The sequence below is a fragment of the Pipistrellus hanaki genome (genome assembly GCF_964339955.1).
Source record: "Pipistrellus hanaki genome assembly, chromosome: 12".
Lineage (NCBI taxonomy): Eukaryota > Metazoa > Chordata > Mammalia > Chiroptera > Vespertilionidae > Pipistrellus > Pipistrellus hanaki.
Window position 1 is genome coordinate 26,956,143 of NC_140514.1, and position 21,490 is coordinate 26,977,632.

A 21,490-nucleotide genomic window follows, 5' to 3' on the forward strand; every position below is an offset into this window, starting at 1 on the left:
TATGTAAACCACGAACAAGGGGAATATTTTCATTTCCATGAAAGCCACGGGCCAAAGAGGTCTCAGGCTGGTTCTGACAGCCTCCGGCGCCAGATGCTGAAAACTCAGGCTCCCGGGTGGTCAGGTAGAACTCCAGCACATCCTCTTCACGACAGTGATGGCGGCAGGGCTGCTTTTTTCTGAAGTGAAGCCCTGTGTGAAGGTTAGGCGATGCAGGCACTGGATTTTGATGCTTGCTGGTGTGCTGGGAGGTGGGGTTAAAGGTAGAACCATAGAGGCGTTCCTCGGTACTATTGCGGTTCAGTTCCAGAGCACTCTGCCATCGAGTGAGTATTATAATAAAGCAAATCTTAATCTTTTTGGTGGCGGAGGATCTTGTAAAAAATGCAATTCATGTGAGGCGCGATAAAATGAGATCTGTGGACCTAAAACGCACCTGAAACTTTGGGGGAATCAGCAGCATTTAGACGCTCTGGCTCCCTTTGTCTGGACACTTGGCATTTTTAAGGCCCACACCAGCTCTTCACTGCCTGTTTCCTGAATACATGAAGGGCAGGTTTACCCACATTGTTGGGAAAGCAGTTTGAAGCACAGGCCTAGAGCATTGGGAGGTCAGTAGTATTGCCATGTCTGTTTGTGTGTGGGGGCTATAATCAAGGTATTGTCAGATTGTCACTCTGACAAATAAAACACCTCCCTCCTTCGTAGTTTTTTGCCAGTAGCTAGTTAATTCTGAAAGGATTGGGGTTCCTGTTGCACACTTCCAAAAGTACCAGGCCTGGAGGTAGCCAAGATGAGGTGAACCCTTAACGGACTTTAATAGCAGATCTAGTGACAATGCAAGTGTAGGACAGAGAGCCGAGGACTTGACCGTAGTCTCTAGTGCTTCTCCTTTGTGATGAATAAACTTTATAATATTCTTAGCTTTGGGCAGGAAGGGATGCTCTGAATTGAGAGTTCTCATTAAGGGCTCCAGTAGACCCAGATGGTGACTGTCCAGCTTGCTCAGGACACGGGCTTCCTTCAGCGTGGACAGGAGTTGGTTAGCGTTGGAATCATGGCTGGCACACAGCTGCCATGCCTCTGGGCTCTCAAGGCGCTTACTACTCGCTGACGAGCCAAATCTCGGGAAGGCTACCACTGATGCTTTTGTTTCTTTGCCAACGTGTGTGGCTCTTCAGGGATTTTCTTGGGATACGTCCCCCACAATTAAAAATAACTATCTAAGGCCCGAGCTCATAACAAGAGTAAAACCCCTTTTTCCTTGTCATTACTGCTTCCTCCTGACTAATTAGTCAGCGGCTACAGGTCTCATTAAACTGCATCATTCCTGAGCATCTGTCTATAGGAACCGCCTCAAGATAAAAAGAGGAAACTCAGCTAAACATTTCGTTGTTGCTGCTAATTACCCCAAACTCTACTTTTTGATTAAGTAATTGTTCTGCTTCCTTCCAAATCTGAAGGAGGTCGGCCTTGCTCCCTGCCAGGCAGCAGGCGTTCCTCTCTCCACTGGCAGCAGATGCTCTGCTCTGTGGTTTGGTGCCGGGGTTCCCTGTAACTTTCAGTGCCGAGAACAGGCTGGCTCTGAGCACCTCGGTGAAGGAAAACCACACCTGGAAGTCTGTTTGTGTGTGCCCTTGGCTTGTTCAAAGCCTTCCGTTGATATCAGTGCTTTTTAAAAAACAGATGCAATGTTATCTGTTTGTTAAAACGCATGATGGCAAAACAATCACGAAGCTAGTTTTCTTGCCTCACTGGTTCCGGACTCTGAGGAGGAATTTTAATGGGAGCTGGGCTGGGAGGGCAGTGGATGTTTCTGTGCTGTGGCTACAGGTGGCATTTGAAAAGGACAGTGTTCTTTGGATTTTGTGGTGGTTGGTGGTGGCTGAAAGCACCTTGATGGAGCAAGGTGAATCACAGTCCCCCCATCTGTCAGGCCAGGGAGGGACTTGAAGAAAAATCGCAATGGAATGGAAAGGACAATTGAAAATATGGAGGATTCTTTCTGATGAGGGCCTCTGCATTGAATTATATGTAAAACTCCGAGTGTTGGAATTGTCAGGAATTAAGGTTACCTTGAGAGATTTTAGTCCTGTGTGCTCCCAGCAGGTGGGGAAAATCCTGATTCACATTCAGGCTGGAACCCTGCTTCGTGTCAGCGGCAGCATAAGGTCCTTGCCACCGTACAGGGCCGTGCAGGCAGCCCTGGCTCACACTCCCGGGACTCTGCTTGCTGTATGGCTGAGGGCAAGTCACAGAGCCTCTCTGAGCCTTAGTTTGTGCTTATGCAAAATATATCCTATATCATAAAGAGTTAATATGCAAATGGTCATCACACCCTCGCGTTGGGGCCGGGGGATCCCCCTCCCCCACCTGGTGGGGCTTGACGGGGGACCTGAGGCTGCACCCCTCACCCTGCGGGGCTTGATGGGGGTGGGGCCGGCCAGATCTGGGTCTCATGTGATTTCGAGGCACGTGTGGGTGGGCGGGGACTTGACTCTGGGTCCCGCAGCACACCCCAGACTCTGACAGGAGGGAGATTTTCATATACATTTTACTAATTTTCTTTCATCTCTGGCACTTCTATTATAGAGGAAGGGCAAATAGCAATATTAAAACATTCCCTCTAATTAATTCCCTTTCAGTGTGCATGAATTTTGTGCACCGGGCCACTGGTTTGATGATAAGAGTACCTACTTCACATGGTGCTTTTGAAAATTAAATGGTTTCAGTGAAGTGCTTAGAAGAGGTGCTTAGCCCTTAGAGTAAGTGGTGAGTCTAAGTTAGGGGGTGGATAAGGGAAATGATGTTTGAATTCCCTCCTCGTTTAGGATTCTGCCCATGGAGCCCCCCACTTGTGTAGCTGAAGCTCTGGTAGATCAACCCCATGTGGCCTTGATCTTCTCCCTGCTGCTGATTGGTGATGGCACCCCCACCAGAAAGCTTTGACTCCTTGAATCACCTTTGGTCAGTTGATCCCACAGTGCTTTGCGCATTCCCCTCTTGTCACCTGTTACCCTGCAGTGTAAATTACCTGTCTGTGCGGCAGGTGCATCAGTAAACTGGAAACTCCTCCAGCACCTTATCCTTATTTCCTGTTGCTTAGTCAGACAACTTACCAATACTTTTAAACACGGGAATTTGTCTTCTCTGCAGGTGAAATCTGAGGTGGAGCCCCAGCAAGTCAAGGATATAAAATGGGAGCTCTTCTGACCAAAGTGCACAGGGAGCAGGGACTTGGAGCCTGGTCTCTAGGCTTCTGCTTTGTTCCTTTGGCATCCTTGCTGGGAAACTCATTCTCCTCGCATCCTGTATTCCTCTGTGTTCCTTCAGTGTTTGTCGCTTACTTCTGTATTAATATCCTCAGTGTCCCCCTCTATTAAAAGGAAGTATTAGTATTTTTTGGCCTTATTTTTTGAGTAAGGTTAAATACTGAAGTATTACTCTCCAGAAGAAAGATAGGAAAACTCAGAGTGTCGTTTTATCACACATAACCTTCTGCGGTGCCCCGGGAGAATTCTTCTCTGCTAGCCGGTGCCCTTCTTACTCCTGCCCCTCAATCTCAGGCCCACTGGGAAACCGCAGTTCTCTTACCATGTAAAAAGGGATCGTGTGTTTTCCTTTCAAATGGAAATGCCCTTTAAATATTTCAAAAATTGTATACGCTCTTCTAAAAAACAAAATCAAACAAACAGTGCAGAAATACAGAAGCGGAAATGCTTCCTGTCCCTAATTCTGGCTTGAGCTAAAATCGTTTGGAAAGTATTCCTCCAGACTTTTTATGTAATTATTTGCATTTAAGTATGTGTACATTCATCAGATCAGACTAGATGTATATGCTGGGGGGTTTTTTGTTTTTGTTTTTTTTAATATTTTTTATTGATTTTTTACAGAGAGGAAGGGAGAGAGATAGAGCGCTAAAAACGTCGATGAGAGAGAAACATTCGCCAGCTGCCTCTTGCACATCCCCGGTAGGACAGATGTACATGCAACCAATGTACATGCCCTTGACCGGAATCGAACCCAGGACCTTTCAGTCCGCAGACCGACGCTCTACCCCTGAGCCAAACCGGTTTCGGCTATATGCTGTTTTTTAAGGGTCTGCTCATTCATGTCATGTTTGTAAGCCTGTGTGCCGCAGATTTTTAAATTTTTTTGAATGGATGATTCATGTTTTAATTCATTAACCTGTTTGCATACATTTAGTTGGTTTTGGACTTTCCTGTGTTTTTTAATTTTTATTGCTATCCGTGTTTTATAATTATTTAAAAATCTGCACATCTTTGTGTTTTTGCACAGGTATTCCTAGAAAGTAAATGCCTACAGGCGTGATTTGGTAGATGGAGGAAGTGCATATTTTAAATTTTGATATTGCCCACTTAACCTCCCAGCAACCACACACCAATATGCCCTTTTCTCCATGTCTTCAGTAAGTGGCAGGATTTGTTTTTCGAGTCGAAGGATTGGAGGTAGTTTCCCCCCACTTACTTTCTACTAGTCCTGAAAGAGGAACTTCTGCTGTCTGCCACCCCAGCGGGACCTCTGAGGGCCTCCATCCCTTCCCACCCAGTTTCTAGATTATCCTCTTCATGGAGGAGAAACGGCCAAGACCAGCTCTAGCAGCAGGCTTCCCAGGAAGTATCTGGGTAACTAGCAGCAGGCTTTACTCTCCCCCTCCTCCCCCGTAAACTCACTAAGGGACCAACAGCCAGGTCCCCACACCTGTTGTTAAGCACCTGGCTTTGTGGACTGGGAGAGAAAGCCTTGCTTGTTAGGGATGGGAGGGAAGCAGGGTGGGGCAGGGAGCCTGTATGTGCGTGCACACTCTGGGATCTGTGTTGTAAAGATCTGTGTTCTATTTTGTGGCAAGAGATTTGCATGTAGTAAGATCACCGTTGAACAGCTTTAAGTTTCCAAAACAAATAGAAAACAGAAAAAACGGATCTCCCTCTTTATTTTCCCCTTCTATTGCTTTCTTTTTTCATTTAAAAAAAAATAACGTAGGTGATTCCTTATAAGCTAAGAAAATTCAGTGTGATGCAGGTCACACCTTGTGCATTGTCTTCTACAAAACTGGACTTAAAACTAACTCTATGAGTGAAAATGGGTTTTGGTTAAACAAATACACAAAGCTAGTAGAAACTGTCAACTGCCCTGCCCACGGTTGATTAGTGTGAGGGGTCCTTTGATGCCACCCCACCTGTCCACTGGGTCGTCCTGGGGGTTAAACCCGACTTCTCCTCCAGCTTTTCTGTCCTCCGTTATTGAAACAAGGCCGTGCACATTGTGTACTGACAGGGTCTGCCCGCCAAAACTCTGTGCTATTTGGCTATGAAAGAAGTCTTGCGTAACCATTTATCGTTTGGGTGAGGTTAAGGAAAGCCACAAAGGAAGTTAGCAGAATTGTTTTGCAGGCTTTGACCTTGTGAGTAATAACTTTCTCTTTTCCACTTTAAGATGTCTTAAAAATAACTAAATGGTAGTTGGATGTGGCTATCGTTTATCTGGTGCTGTGAATTCTCAAGGAGTTGAAAATTGCTCACTAACTTTTTAAGGAGAGAACTCGAATGTTTTGAGGTTGCCATCACAGTGCCTTCATGCTTAGGTACTGTAGAAATGGTTGCTCATTGGTTGATTGACTCAAGATGAGGGGGGGAAAGATGGTAGAGCCAGCATGGCTGAATGCTGGGTACCAGCATGTACAGCGTTTGCTCTTCTATGTGGAAAAATGTTTGAGGCAGTGAAACCATCGGCTAGGTTAAAATATAAAATTGGACATTGGATCAGAGCTTTTCATTCAGTGAATTGCTTCCTGAATGAGGAATATTCAGTGAGAAGTGAAATTTTGGTTTGATGGACTCAGAGATCACTTAGAAAATAGTGCTAAGCTCTAAAAATGCCTTAGATCGGTCCAGGGAGCAGCTCATCTTTATAACGTTGTGCATTTTGTTTTCGCATCTTGCCACACAGTTAATTGAATACCTTCCCCCCAAACATGCATGAAGGCTTGGGCTTACTTGCATATACAACTGTAATTTTGGAGTTTTGCCATTGAAAAGACAGTCTTATTTAATTTATCAACCTGCCATTTTAACCCTGAGAGTTTAAGGAGTTTAGGTGACTAATTGGCAGTGTTTCTTAGTACAAAAGCCAGTTTTTAAATTCTTTTGTTTCATTTGCTTTTACACATAATTTCTCACCACGTGGAACTCTGTCACAGTTCTGTGGTTCTATGTGGTGACTCGGCGTCACCGTGGCTTTCTTTGTCCCGGAGTCCCAGGCCCCCGCAGATTAAATTTACATGTGTAACCTTATGTGGAGGATTCCCATGATGCCTTGTATTATCTCCCATGGCCGCTTCCGGGATCCCTTCAGGAAGAGGTGGTTTCAGCAAACACTGTGCTGTCCGTGTAAAGCAGACAGCTTCATGGTGATCTGTAGGTCTCTGACCCCTCCTTCTTGTCAGTGTGTCTCTGGCTTTAAAAAGAGCCCCTTGGATCTTAGCTTTTGGGGCCCTGTAAGTTGCTGTGGCCGCTTTGGGCATCCTCATCTCCCAGGAGAGCTGCGGGAGCTGTCTCGAGTTGCTGGGCTGGCAGTCATGCTGTTGGCAGCGTCGGCCTCGGGAAGCATTGAGGGGTATCCTCTTGTGTCTTGAGTGTCTGACCATGATGTGACTGAGGTGTGTGAAAGAGAGTTCTGTGTTCTTCCCCTCACTGTTGACCCTAAGCATTCCAGAAAACTGGAGAAGAGAGGGACATCGTAAGCAGGGGCCCGGGTGCACACTATTGGATTTCTAACATGCGAGCTCAGACCGGCTACATAGTTCGTAGAACAGGACAGCTACCTTTGTGTGTGTGTGCGTTGCATGAAAAAAGTAAATTTAAATTCTCTCACCTCCTCCACCTCGCCCCAAGGCTCCTGTAACAAAAATCTGTCTTTAGTCCTTGCGAATGAAGTACAGGATTTTTATCTTTGCCAGTGGATTTGTGTGGCACATGATAGACTGGCTTAGAGAACATTTACTGTTTCTTTAGCTGTTGCTTAGGGAAAGTTATTTACAGGTGCAACCTCCCACTCTCATCCCAGTATGTTGCAATTAACTTACCTTCATAAAGGCTTATCTCTAGTGAATGCATTATGGTTATTGCCCTTTAAAAGGTGCCCTCCTAGGTAGACTGTATTCATGTTAGCATTCTGCCATCTATGTTGAATAATTAAAGATGTGATATGTGCTTAGTTCCAAGCCTTTTTCATCTTTGGGGAATGTTACACGTTACCCTCAATCCACCTTGGACTGAATATTTTTAGTTTCCTCCCAGGGAGGGTTGAGGGGGGAGAGAAATGAAGACAAAGTGTCCATCAGAGTTAAGAACTGGGGACCGGAAGCTTGTGAGGAGAGACAGTGGGGCGTTGGGAAAGCTGGCCCCAAGCCACAGGCTCTTCCTCATCCTTGGAACATGAAGGTGTGGCCTTGAGTTCCAGCCATGCTTTGTCCCTCCCGGCAGCTGGGCACTGTTCACTCTGTGTGTCAGGTAACCGGATAGACACCCCTCCGCTGGGGAGAGGAGAGGGCCCGTGTTCCCCTCCTGACTGACCTGACAGTAACATAATTTAGAAATATATACATGTGGCCCTGGCTGGTTGGTTGAGCTCTGTCACATGCACCGAGAGGCTGCTGCTTCCATACCCGGTAGGGGCGCCTGCCTGGGTTTCTGCTTGATCCCCGGTGTGGGGTGTGCAGGAGGCAGCCGGCCATTGTTTCATTTCTCCCCTCCACCCCTCTCTCACCAATAAAAACAAACTTTTAAAAAATACACACACACACATGTTTACCAGTAACCATGAAATTTAAAATGGCCCCACAGCAAGCACTCCTTGCGTATTTGCTACACTGATTTGATTTGAAAACGGAAGCAAGCTAACAAATGGGAAATGGGACCAGTGACATTATGGAATGTTTTAAACCAGGAACTGACAAAGTTGTTCTGTAAAGGGTCAGGTAGTAACTGCGTTGGGCTTTGCAGGCCACATAGAGTATCTGTCCTATCTCCTCATCCTCTTCTAAGACGCCCTCCCCACCCAATGAAATAAAAACTATCCTGGCGCCCAGGCTATACCAAAACAGGCTATGGGGAGAAGATTGCTGTTGCTTATTTTCAGTTGATCTTTTCAGTTCAGAAGGAACTGACCTGGGACGGATAGCTATGTTTCCCCCTCTCTTGTTTGGGGGTAGGCAATACCTTGCTTTCCTTCTGCAGTGGTGGTGTGGGAGCTTTTCGATTCTTCAGGGAGTGGTTGTGGGTTCTAGTCCTGGATATGACCTTGTTAGTTAACCACGTGCCCGTGGTTCAGGTGGGTGACCTAAGCTTCACTGTGCCTCCTCTCATTGGAACTAACAGCTTGTAAGAAACAAGGTCAAGTTAGCAAATACCCTAACACGGCCTCCACCAGTGCATAGGGACAGAGCAGGACTGCTTCGTCCTTCGTCCGATGGTCCCTGGCTGTGGTTTCAGGCTGTTTCCTCAGGGCCGGCCCGCAGAGATGGAGGTGGCAGATTAGCAGGCTCAAGGTATGGCTTCCTGTAGATGAAGGCAGTTTTAAAGTGTGCCACCCATTTTCTGGCAAATTTTGTGACTGGTTTATTTTATTTTATTATTATTCTTACTTTTTATTGAGTCCAGAGAGTAAAGGAGAGGGAGAGAGAGATAGAAACATCAATGATGAGAGAGAATCATTGGCTCCCTCCTGCATGTCCCCTACTGGGACCCTTCCGTCTTCAGGCCAGCGCTCTCTCCACAGAGCCAAACCAGCTAGGCTGGGACTGATTTCTTAATATTTTTTCATAATGTCCTGTTTCTGTTTAATTAAGGCGCTTTCCCCCTGTGGCTTTAGCACTGTGCACTGCTGTTAATTCACCACCTTAGCTCTCCTCTTAGGAGAGTTAGTGGTGTTCCTCTGCCGATTGCTGTCAAGAGTTTGTTCCCACCATAACCTCGGCCTCCTCCATAGCTGTGGCTTTTTGTGGACTGTGATTTTAAGAGGCTCATCTTGAAGTGATAATCATAACAGGCAGCCAGGACCCCTGGAGGCCGGCCTGCTGTCTCCGTTCCTTACTGTGGGCCTCCCCTCCGAGGTCCCCTCACCCCCCGCCCAGTGCCTTTGTTTTCACTCTGGCAAAATTGGGACTATGCCGCTCAGAAGAAAGACCCTTGGTACAGAGCCTGTTTTGCTGATGTAAACCATAGGCTCAAGGTTATATAGAGTTTATTGTTGTTCTGTAGTCTGCATATCAGACTGTTAAGTATCAGCAGAGAATTGCATATTTCCTACACATGTATTTAGAACAGATGTTTACATGTGTTTTATTCATGAAGTGGGTTAAACTGTTAAGAAAAGCATTTTAACTCAAGTTCTATTTATATACCAATCAGCAAACATATAAAGGGAAGGCCTCTAGACTAATCCAGCACACGGAGGCCTTCAGTCAAAAGATTAGTTTCCTTCCTTTTGCTGCCTCAAGATAACAGTTGGATTCTCTATTATCAATACAGCCAGTTGCCTGTTTCCGGTTTCCTGCTCCGTGTATTTTGCATGTTGCTCATGGGAAATGACTTCTTTATTTTTTTAAGCTAAGGCACATATGGGGACTCCACCCTACTGTAATCTTTTGTTTTGAATTATAATTTTTTTTTTTAACAACCTAAGAATTGATGCATTGTTAAAATTAGTCTAAGTCAAGTCTGGTGACTGCTGGCCTGTTTGGGTTGTGTTCCAATAATGCTCTAATTACTACACCCTAAAGTATTTTGCAGCTTCAGCTCCGTACAGGTGTGTGGTGGCAATTACGCAGAAGCAAAACAGAACAAAAGCAAACATTTGTCACACTTTTAGGTTGGCTTTGCGCCCCTTTTAATCTGACACAGGGGCCACAAAATTGCAATTTTATCATTTATCAGACATTGAGGAAGAGTTGCAAGAAACAGTTCAGTTGTGCAAGATTTTTAAATACTTAAATACTTAGGGCCTGTCTCTGTGTGATTTGGAATTTCTTTCCTCAATAATTTCAGTGGAACAACCAGCAGCAGTGGGATTATCCGGAGCGTATTTGTTGGGCACCTACTCTGCCCCAGCATATGCTAAGGCTCTGAACAGGCACGGAGTCGGGTCCTTGGAGGCAGGTATAGGGTAGTGGCCGAAGTAGGACACAGGATACATAATAAAAAGATAAGAGACGACGTCCCATCAGATGGAGGGCCTACTGGAAGAGTTGATCTCGCCCTGGGTCTTAAAAGAAGGGTAAGAGAAGAGAAATTGCCTTCCAGGTTGGGGGGGTGGTGTAAGCAAAGATAGGAAAGAAAAGGCAATGTGTAGGGTAAGCGTTCAGAGCGTAATGAATAAGAAGCCCTGTTGGGTGGACACAAGGACAGTGTGTCAGGGAAGATGCCAGAGGGAGCAGGCGCCCGAGGAAAGGCCGCCAGGCGCAGAGGGTCCGTCTGTCTTGTGGGGTGGAGGCCGTTCAGGGTTTTGGTTCTGTGGAGTAACTGAAAAACCGTTGTTTGGGGAAGGTCAGTATGGCACTGATGTTTAAGGTGGGTAAGTACGGGAAAGGCGCAAGGCAGGGGACTCCAGTAACTGTGAAGGGTGGGCCTGAAACCATTCTCATCGTAGTGAGTTTTTTTTCCCCAAACCCTCCAAACTGTTGAAATCATTCTCTTGGCAACTGACCCTGTACTACTTTGTCATACCTTTTATTTTTTAATTTCCCATTTTGTTTCCTCAGCGAGACTCCTAGTTCATTGAGGGCAAGAGGACATAGTTCTTAGACATAGTTCTGCATTCAGTCTGCACTTTGTAAATATTGGAGCTTCTAAATACTCTCAACCTCAGGTTAGGGTTGGTCCTTAATCAGCTAGCCTGTACAGGAGTGTTCATTTAAATGGCCAACCGTGCATGTGTGCATGGGATCATTGCTGCGTCATCTCCTTTTGATTTCTTCTCAGCTTCCACCCTTGTACCTCCGAAATTTCCTACCATGAGCCCAGGTCTAGACCTAAGGTTTTTCCTTAGCCATGGCTCTATACAAAGAAAATTTGTACGTGGTTGCCAATTCTTAGGTAAGGTGGGACATTATCTTGGCACAACTGAAGAAGATCCTGAGAGAGAACATCCTTGGGTTACACTAGCAGGTTCACACTACTTGAAAAGTCGGAGAGAGATTTGCTCTCTTGAGCTAGGTAAAAACTCAGTCTTTAGGGGAATAATGAATGTTCCTGTATTTCCCTTATTTTCTATCCAGAAACGTTCCATGCTTTCAGACCTTCCTTCTTCCTCGTCCCTGGCTTCCACCCCTGTTCTTAGGCAGAGCTGTGGCATATGGAGAATATGGTTGCATTTAGCACTCTGCAGAGGGTGTTGCAGAAAGATGCCTTGCAGTCATTCCTGTAACACAGCACCCTCATCATCATCAAAGCTATTTCTAACACACGAACTCGTGCTAACACAGCGTTCATTTTTCCAATTACAGCAAATTCTCCAGAGTAATAAATAAATATCAAAGCGCCTTAGTCTTCCACGATTGATAATAGTCATTCCCTAAAAGGAGAGGAAGTCAATTATCTACTTATAGAAGGGGGTGATGATGGAGAGGATGGTCACAGCCCTTTGGTTAAAATTACAGTAACATGTTTCTCTATTCTAAATACCCCACCCTCTTTCTCTAAGAAACTCTCTGACAATGTCAGGTGATTTATCAGAAACATGAAACAGTGAGTCCAGATACTTGGAGGAGAAGGTGTGGCCAAGCAGCCCGATCCCTCTTCCCCTGGCCGAGCCTGGGGAGAGACAGCAGCCCCCGGGGACACCAGCAGCATGTGCCGCTCCGCGCTGCTGGCCGGTGACCCTACGCGGCCCTGACCCCCACCGGCTCTGCGTCCACCGCCTGAGAGGTGCCGCGCAGGCCTAGTGAGCCTGGAGGAAGTAGGCATTTTTATTCAGACGCGTGATGGTGTTACTGCAGGCATGCCATCTCACAAAGTTCCGTTTTTAGGAAAGTGCCATACTAGAATTACACTTATAATTCTCTCCTTCCAAGGATCCAGAGCTGACATAGGTGCTTGCGTAGCTGTTTCCACTCATCTGGGTTTACTCGTCTGCTTCTCAGGAATGCTCATTTTCCAGGAGCTGACGGATTCGTCTCTGAGCCTGTGGCGCCAAAGGCCTGGCTGGGTCTTAGAACCAACCGCTTCTGGTTTTCAGGGGTCCGGGGACATTTTGGTAGGGTTTGTGGTTGTGGGGAACTTGTTTTGAGAGGAGCTTTCTCGGGGTCCTTCCTGGCTCCCACCCCTCTGTTGACACAGGGGCTGCCTCACCAGGCTCCCTCCCCCAGAGGCTGCTGGGCCTTTTCCTTCTCTCCTTGGTTCCCACGTTTCCATCCCTGGTGCTGGTGCCGCAGCCACCGCTCCTGGAACCAGTCAGGGTGTGATGATCTCCAGGCTGCAAGAGCAGGTAGTGTCCTCAGGGACCAACGTGTGTTCCCCTCTGCCCCCTGCACTGTGGCAGTCATTGCAAAGAGGGGTCATTGAGCAGCATTTAAACCTGAGGGCTTTCCCTGGAGGACTGGGGAGACCTTTTCTCTGTGGCATCAAAGGTGGGGTGAGCTTCATGGGCCACAGAGACAGATACTGTCTTTTTTTTTTTTTTTTTTTTTTTTAATAATCTTTATTGTTCAGTTTATTACAGGTGTTCCTCTTTCCCCCTTCTTCCCCATAGCTCCCCTCCACCTGGTTCCCAACTCCACCCCATGCCCTTATCCCCGCCCCTGTCTTCATCCATAGGTGTAAGATTTTTGTCCAATCTCTTCCCTCACCCCTCAGACTCCCTTCCCCCTGAGAATTGTTAGTCCAATCCCTTTCTATGTCCCTGATTCTATTATGTTTACCAGTCCATTTTGTTCTTCAGATTTTTTATTCACTTGATTTTTAGATTCACTTGTTGGTAGGTATGTATTTTATGTCTTTTTGTTGTTCATAATTTTTACCTTTTTCTTCTTCTTCTTCCTCTCCTTAAACAATACCCTTCAGTATTTCATGTAATCCTGGTTTGGTGTTGCTGAACTCCTTTTAACTTTTTCTTGTCTGTGAAGCTCTTTATCTGACCTTCAAATCTGAATGATAGCTTTGCTGGGTAGAGTAATCTTGGTTGTAGGTTCTTGTTGTTCATCATTTTGAATATTTCTTGCCACTCCCTTCTGGCCTGCATAGTTTCTGTTGAGAAATCAGCTGACAGTCGTATGAGAAATCAGCTGACAGTCCTGTCCCTTGTAGGTAACTAGAGATAGATACTGTCTTTTTAAAGAATATATATATATATTTTTATTGATTTCAGAGAGGAAGGGAGAGAGAGACAGATTGAAACATCAATGATAAGAATCAATTGGCTGCCTCCTGCATGCCCCCTACTAGGGATCGAGCCTACAACCAGGACATGTGCCCTGACAGGAAATCGAACTGTGATCTGCTGGTTCCTAGACTGACACTCAACCACTGAGCCATGCTGGCCGGGCCAGATCTCATCTTGGTGGAGACACCATGCCAACAACTGGAGCCACCGAAGGCCAGAGCAGACCTTTGGACAGAACAGGACTTGGGTTAAGGTGGCAAGATTATGGGTGCTTCTAGATTTTGTATCCTTGTGCCATATATTGTGTTTATTTTTATTATTAATATTTTTAATGTTGTGCTAGAGCCATTAATGCCTAGAGATTGAAAAGCAGGTTTTGGAGCCAGCCTTCCAGGAGAGTTACTAGTTCCTGCCTCGTGGAATAGTTATGAGGATTGTAAAGCACATATATTGGTACCAGAGACATTAGTAAGTGCTCAGTGAATGCTATTATTATTTTAATAAAAAAAAGAAAGAACAAGTAATTTTCTTTTTATGCAACTATTAACCTCCTGCCACACACACATCATTTCCCCCTCCCTGGGGTTTTTAAAGAGCTGGCCCACGGCTGTAGGGGGCGGTTTCTTTTGAGAGAAAGGTGATTCAGACGCCTTCCATAGGCTTGTTTCACCCTGAGATTTTATGACCCCAGGATCTCTGACACATTTCTCACCTGGTTGGAGCTGATGAGAGAGGGGCCTTCCTGACTGGGGAAAAGGAGGACGAACTGGTTTGATGAGTAGTCGGCTCTTTGATGTGCACTTCGCCGCCTCTCATCTAATGCCCCGGCAGCCTTAGCCTGAGTCCCTCTAAGTAACTGTAATTTGGGGTTGGGGGCGCACACACACACACACACACACACACACACACACACACACGAGGAGCAGACCTGCGAGGTGTCTGTTCTTGGGCCCACCCCCTACCCAGTTTGGGGTAAGGCTGCGTGGGAACCGGCCCCAGCATCAGGTTCAGCCACGTCAGCTTCTTGAGAGGAGATGCAGGCATGATTTGGCATGGGGAACAGCAATACAAGGTGCTGAGCAGGTAAAAGGAGAATGGAAATGGTGTGGAGAACGGATGGGGCGCCCACCCATGGCTCTCCCTGCTGCTCCTGCAGCAGCTCCCCTCTCTCTCTCTCCCTCTCCCTCTCTTCCTCTCCCTCTCCCTCTCCCTCTCCCTCTCCCTCTCCCTCTCCCTCTCCCTCTCCCTCTCCCTCTCCCTCTCCCTCTCTCTCTCTCTAAGAGAGCACTTAGTGCGACCAGTGGCCTGAGGGCTGGGAATTTCTGCTGCCACCGGCCACCCAGACGGAAAGCCCTTTGGTGTGGGTAAAGAGAGTCATGAATGACCAACGCCTCAATTCAGCTGTCCCTCTCTGGGTGTCCCTCTCTGCCCAGTGCAGACTGAGACATGTGAATGCCAGCTCCCATCAGTGTAAGTCCACAATGTCTAAACCAGGGTTTCTCAACCCAGCAGCGGGCACTGCCAACCTTGGGGCCAGATAATTCCCTGTGGTGTGGGCTGTCCTGTCGCTGTGGGGTGTTCAGCAGCACTCTGGCTTCTACCCACAAGACGTGAATGACACCTGACCCCCAGAATGTCTCCAGACGTTGCCAGATGTTCCCTGGGGAGCAAAATCACCCTCTCTCCCCAGTCGAGAACCATCCATCTAAATAACCAAATCGGGACGGAACGAACTTGCGAGAGCCTCCTTTCCAATCACCAGATTTGCTCCTGTGTGTTGCACTGGAAGTGGCTTCTCTTCCTTCTACTCCTCCCAGCCCTCCTCGCACCGCTCAGGCCCCCTGGTAGCGGCTTTAGCTCAGAAACACGTCTGTCTCTGGGCCGTCTCGCCTTGTCTGTGCCAAGGGCCGCCTGCTCCTCCTCAGGCGGGCGTCTGGCCTCATCAGCCCCGGCCTGGCTGGGCTGGGGTTGCGGGGCTGATGTCACGGTGCCTTCCCAGGAAGGGCGGAACAAAGGACGGAGTCCCCAAGGACCCGCGGCCGCATCCTCAGCCGGGAGACCTTCCCCCCTTCCTTTCCCTCCTCCGGCCTCAGACGTGTTTGTAGTTCCCCCAAGTGATCCGTTGTCAGAGGCCACACCGAGCCGGCCGGGCCCCGTGTCTCCGGCCGGGTCCGTTTCCTGCCCGGTGTGTGTCATAAGAGAGTTGGTTCTGGGCCAGTTCCTGCACGGAGTCTTCCATGCCTTTTCCAGTGTGGTGGGCTGAGCCCCAGGAACTTGGACTGTGTGTGATCCTCCCAGCGTGCTCACCCTCCCCGGAGCCCGCTTCTGAAACTGAGGAGAGGAGAGAAGCGGGGAGCAGGGGAGAGGGCTAGAAAGTAAGCCTTCATCCCTTTTGTTTTGTTTAATTTTTTTTAAACTTCTTTCTCCGTTTCTTTCTTACCTTCTTCTTCCTGGAGTTTCGGAGGACCCAGCAGCTCCGGGGGTCCCTCCGTGCCCAGATCCCCAGCCTGTTTTTATTTCCATCCCGTTCTCTGCTCCACCCATGACCTCTCTCTGTGAGGAGGGGGTTGGGGAGGGCGATAACTCTCCAGGTCAGGGTGCTGTGGGAGTGCTTTTACTGTCTTCTGAAGCAAATCCTCAGAATCTCCTCATAAAGGAACCTGCTCATTCAGAACCTGGAAGTAGCCCGAGGCGCTTCTGTAATGTGAGATTCGCCCAAGGAGTGACAATTGGCTGACGAACACATTGTGTGCTTGTTTATTTAGAAATGCCTTAATCCAAGCAAGTTTTCATTTTGATCTTGTTCCCTTGATATGCTGGGTGTGGTAGTGACTTTGAGCCCCAAACCCTTTAATAACCGCCTCGGATGCCCATCAAGGGCTCTATGAAAGACGTTTGTAACTCCAGTGTAGCACATAAAAAATACTATAAAAAACAATTAGTTGACCCCTACATACATCTGAACCGTACCTAGAAGAAACCTGGTGTGTCTGTGTATTCCGATCCGGACCTGCTCTTTCAAAGCAGCCAACCTCAGGCAAACAGACAGACAAAAAGCAGCTCCCCGTGTCACTGTCGTAAAGTTACCATCCATCAGGATGATTGTGGGATTAATAATGCATGTGATCTTTTCTCTGCGACTTATCCTGGCTTTATTGGTGCAGCTTCTTTTTCAGTCTGCAGGGTGTCCCTCGCTGCCGCCTTCTCGCTCCCCCCAGTCCCATCCTTTCTGATCCTTTGTCTGTATTTGGTCAGCCTTTGTTCCTGGGGAAAGGTCCTTTCTCCCTCTGGACAGGCTGTTCCTTCGGGGCAAGGCTGGGCCGGCAGGAGCTGCTGGCTGCAGCAGGTGGCCAGCTAGCTGTCTTGGCAGAGGCCCCGGCTGCCTCACCTGCTAGGTTGGCAGCAGTAAAGGCTCATTCCACGTCGTCTCTGCCTCCCTCCCTCCTTCCTTCCCTCCCTCCCTCCCTCCCTCCCTCCCTCCCTCCCTCCCTCCCTCCCTCCCTGCAGTGGGGTGGATGGAGACCTCCGTAAAACCTTCCAGGCAAATCTTCCCAGGATGCTCTGGCCAGCCTGGGAGCCCAGTACTCCCAGGCCACCCAGTGCATGCCCCATCAGCATGGGTGGCTTTTTAGTTGTCACCCCGTGGTGTTGAAATACATAAAAAGTTGTTGGGGTCTGCCCCCCTTTGTTATAGATTAATACATAAACATTTTGGTGTTTTCGGGCTGGCACTGGAAGGAGTGGGTCTTGGGTGCTTTTGGTGCCAGTTCACGCTCGTGGAACTAGAAACGGGCGAGTAACTGAGGAAGGATAACTGCAGAGCGCAGGCAGGGCGAGTGCTGGGTGCCCTCTGGACGCCTGAGCAGCCTGCATGGAGAACATTCTGCCGAGGCAAAAAGATTGGAAGCCCATTTGTGTGGGGTGTGAAGGGCCGGTGCTGGGCAGATGTGTCTAGGGTTTTATGCTTTAAATTGGACTGAGGCTTGAAGAACTCAATGTTGTTCCCTAGACGACCTGGACATGTGACTGCCACCCTCCAGAGCGTAAACCAACACTTGCCTTTTCGGCGAATGGTTGAGTTTGGAGGTGATAGTTGTCCACTCGACTTACAGAAGGGGACGCTGCATCCAGTGTCTCCGCACATATTTTTTTTGCAAAACCTTGGGCGCAGGCCCTCCTCTTCCAGTGCCTGGCCAGGTCTTTTTGAACTCCACCGTGCTGCCTGCCATTTTCTGTGTTGTTGACGGGGCTTGTGACTTACTGCAGGTTTTCGCTGCAGATCAGGGTCATGGGTAAATTTATCTTACTAGGTGAGGCCTGATCCTTTGTAAAGAGAAGCGGTTTCTGAATGCCTTCTGAGTTTTTCTACCCCACATCCTTCCATAATCTGTGTGCTTCCCCCACACGTGCCTTTGGAGAAACAATGGCTGTAACAGACACGTTAGGGACTTGACCAGGCAAGTGTTAATCCAATGGGCAGGGTCGCAAAAGACCTCCCTGTCATCTACTGGATGTGAACTGAATGAAAGCAGAGGGTTCTCTGCTGGTGGTCTGCTGAAGGGCCCAAGTGTTCGCGGCCTGAGGGACTCCTGTATTCCCCAAGAGTTGGGCCTGCTGCAGAGGTCTCACTCGCGCTCAGTTCTGCTGTCCCTCCTCTGGCTGGGCCCGGGGCCGCGCTGTGGCCGGTGGTAACGCGGGCTCTCCTGTGCTTGCAGATGAGCGTGAGGCTGTGCAGAAGAAGACCTTCACCAAGTGGGTCAATTCCCACCTCGCCCGAGTGTCCTGCCGGATCACAGACCTGTATGCGGACCTCCGCGATGGACGGATGCTCATCAAGCTGCTGGAGGTCCTCTCTGGAGAGAGGCTGGTGAGTGTGGGAACGCTGGTTGCGTGTCCCGCGGTCTGGGTGGAGAAATGTGTTTGAAAAACCTGTCAGGGCTTTCCTCCCGGTAAACTGGGGTTGATCTTCTTGGGAAGGAGAACCTGGATACGCGAGAGGAGCATGTTGGCCAAAGCTCCCGTGTCACCATTCCGAGTCTAGTTCATGTTCTTGAACCTGTTACGATGTGGCCGCGTTCCGTAATCTGCGAGGTTGCTACCCCCCCCCTTAAACGAGGCACGGTGCTGGCGATGGAAGGGCCAGCCCGGGCCCTGGCTCCAACGCGAATCTGCAGCCCCCGAGATCATGGAACAATTTTGAATTTGCGTTTTATTAACTCTCTGGAAAATCTGAGCTGCTGCTGTTTCACAGTGGCAAGAATTGAATTCAGTAGTCCTCCGATGGTTTTGCTTTCTCCCCTGCACACGTTATGTTGGGGGGTGGAGGGAGAGGCTGGTGTGTTGTCGTCTCCTTGGGAGCTCGGAGCTTCTAAGGAACTCACCGCGCCTTCCCAGGCAAGGCAGTCTCAGCCTGCGGTGGGAAGTGCGGCCCCACATTGGTTCCCAGAGCCGCAGCGGCTGGTCTCCGGCGTGACTTTTGTTTGTGAACCTTAAACCAAGGAAGCCGAGGCCAGTCTCCCTAACTGACCCAACAGGTTTTGTCTTGGTTTGGAAACGGATGCCCTATTCTACCAGATCACATGCAGTTTCTTCCATTGGTGGTGGGTGGGACCAAGCAGAAAGCTGACGCCCAGGGGCAGAGCCCCGCATCTGTAGTGACATCACCAGGAAAATATGCTGGCGGTTGGCAGGGCTGCCAGAAAGCCTTATTTTTAACTCCGTCTCTACCCTGTAACTTACAGCCACACGGCTCTGTGTGCAGACCGACCCACACACCTCTGACCACGGCCAGGGACCTGAGGTTGCACCCTGCCCTGTCATTAGCCCACAGCGGCATTGCCTCCGCAAGCCTGGGTAGGAACCGAGTCAGGGCTCTCTCTCCCTCTCTCCCTGCCCCTACGTTCAACGTCAGAGGCCTATGAAAGGGGAAAGAGAGTTTTGTTCACGGTCTTTGTTCCCCGTGCATGCAGGTGTGGCTGCCTCCTTTTTGTCGGGAGTTTGCGGGTCCCACTGGACAAATGAGGTTAATAAAGGAGGCCTCTGCCTAAGACTGCGGCGGCTGCCTGGACTGCAGGTGGTTTGTGGGGCGATGGTGGGTAGTGGGCCCACACGGAGAGGGCGAAGGCTGGTCATTGGTTGCATTTTAATTTGTTGTTTTTTTTTTCAAGTGAGTTTTCTTTGAGAAACCTGGGCTAGAATTATTGTAATATCCATCTTTAAATATAGTTTTTGTAACCAGACTTTTCCTCCCTACCTTTCAACCTTATTTTTCCTGTTAATGTTGAACCTAGTATGATTGTTTATTGATCTTTTTGACTGTTTTGAAAGTAGCTAAAAAAAAAAAACCATTAAGGGTCACATGGATGGACATTCGTTGGAACATTTATTTTTGTTCCAGTAGGGTCCAGTCTTCCAGGCTGTAGGGAGTAAGTTGTTCATCCCCAAAGGCCCACAGTTCTTTCATACCAAGAAGATGTGTCCTCGATAACGTCCATATAATAAATGGGATCAGGCCCAGTGCCCTTTTTCCCTGAACAGGGCAACAAAAATATTCATAGGGAGAAAAAGGCAACCAATAAAGCACACTTCATAGTTGTGTGTGGACACTGCCCATTCCTCCTCTCATTTGCTGCTTTGTTTGTGTGTGTGTGTTGTGTTTTTTGTTTTTTATAGTAACCCATCAACCTAGGAGGTAGATGGGGAAGAACATATGATTGCACCATTTCCAATCTTTCAGGCAGTCAGTGCCAGAAACTGTGTTTAGCAGTGACATCCCACTTTGCAGAAACCACAAGTGTCTTTACTTTTTTTATCATCCATTCCTCACAGCCAGCCCTGATTATAGGTTGGGCAGTCTGATTAATCTTATTCCAAAAAATAAGGGCCCCGTAGATAGAGTGAGCTAATAAAGCTCTCGTTCGTTGCTCAGCCTGTTTGGCCCCGGGGTTGATTCTGGTTCGAGGGACACAAACCACTCTGCTGTTGGCTGGAGAGGCTGCCAGAAACTCAAGTCAGAGGCCCTCCCTGCAGGCCGGGCCCCCCCGGAGGGCTTGTCCCAAAGGGTCCTTGCATATTTCGGTTCCATAACCAAGGAGGTGGTTAGAGCTTCCTGGCCAGGGTAAGTTAATGCCCACAGCGAAGCGTGATCATCAGGTAACAGCCAGCCAGCGCCGGGCTCTCTGCACTACCGCTCCGAACCCCGGTAACATAAACATGTGCACTCCCATCGGAGCCCTGTGTCCGTCAGCACTTGGGCCACAGCACTTAACCACCAGCGTGGCAGGAGGTAGTAGATAAATGTGTGAGGGCCCAGAGTATTTAAATTTACTTTATTAATAAATTCTTGGAGCCAGTTTACCCTTCTGTATAGGATGGAGGAAATGTGTCTCAATTTTACTGCATGAGGTTCAAAAAAACATTGGTTTAATGTTCCAGACAGTTTCACCCTAGCCTCAGCCTGCATTTTGGCTCAATAAAATTTGAATTAAGTTTGAACAGGTTTTAGGTGGGCTATCGGGGCACTTGATTCCGATGTACCGGGGAACGCCAGAGGGCAGGGTCCCCATCTCTGGCCCCGGTTTGGGCAGGATCCATGTCAGAAGTGTCCCTTTCTCTGCCTCAGGTGTGTCAGCTTATGGAGCATAGAGGAAACAGGCTGAGCCAGGAAGCTACTGCTAATGGGGATTGATGACAAAGAGTTTTCCTTTTCATTATCTCACTCTGAAAGTACTACACATTATAACTCTTCACAAAGGTTTCGCTTTAAAATTCCCCACAAAATACAGGCCCATCCTCGACTTCAGCATCAACATGGCGAGCACAGAACGGTGCCGGTCGCTTTGACATTGATCCCAGGGCCGGAGCAGAGCTGGACCGGGGGAGAGGGTTTGTCTCACGGCAGCACTGACATTTGGAGGGAGCAGGGCCTCTGGTGTAATACGTCAGGCCTGGACTTTGGTTTCTGAGTGGAGCCCACAGGTCACCACCCAGGCCGAGGCCTGCCTGTGCCCGCCCTTCCCTCTGAGGCCGCACGTGAGGAACGGCTCTAAATGAGAAGGCCAGTTTCCTGCCGTGTCCCTGCCAGGCCGAGCCC

The 21,490-nt window shown here is 48.5% G+C and overlaps 1 protein-coding gene across 2 annotated transcripts in view; it reads left to right on the forward strand.

The window, feature by feature from the left end:
- The window catches only part of SPTBN1 (spectrin beta, non-erythrocytic 1), a 177,768-nt gene that overhangs the window by 102,809 nt on the left and 53,469 nt on the right, over window positions 1-21,490 (forward strand). For both annotated transcript variants that reach the window (XM_084900787.1, XM_084900788.1), the window contains one exon: window positions 18,114-18,265. In XM_084900787.1, the coding sequence (XP_084756913.1) occupies window positions 18,114-18,265 (152 nt within the window). The remainder of the gene's footprint in view (window positions 1-18,113; window positions 18,266-21,490) is intronic.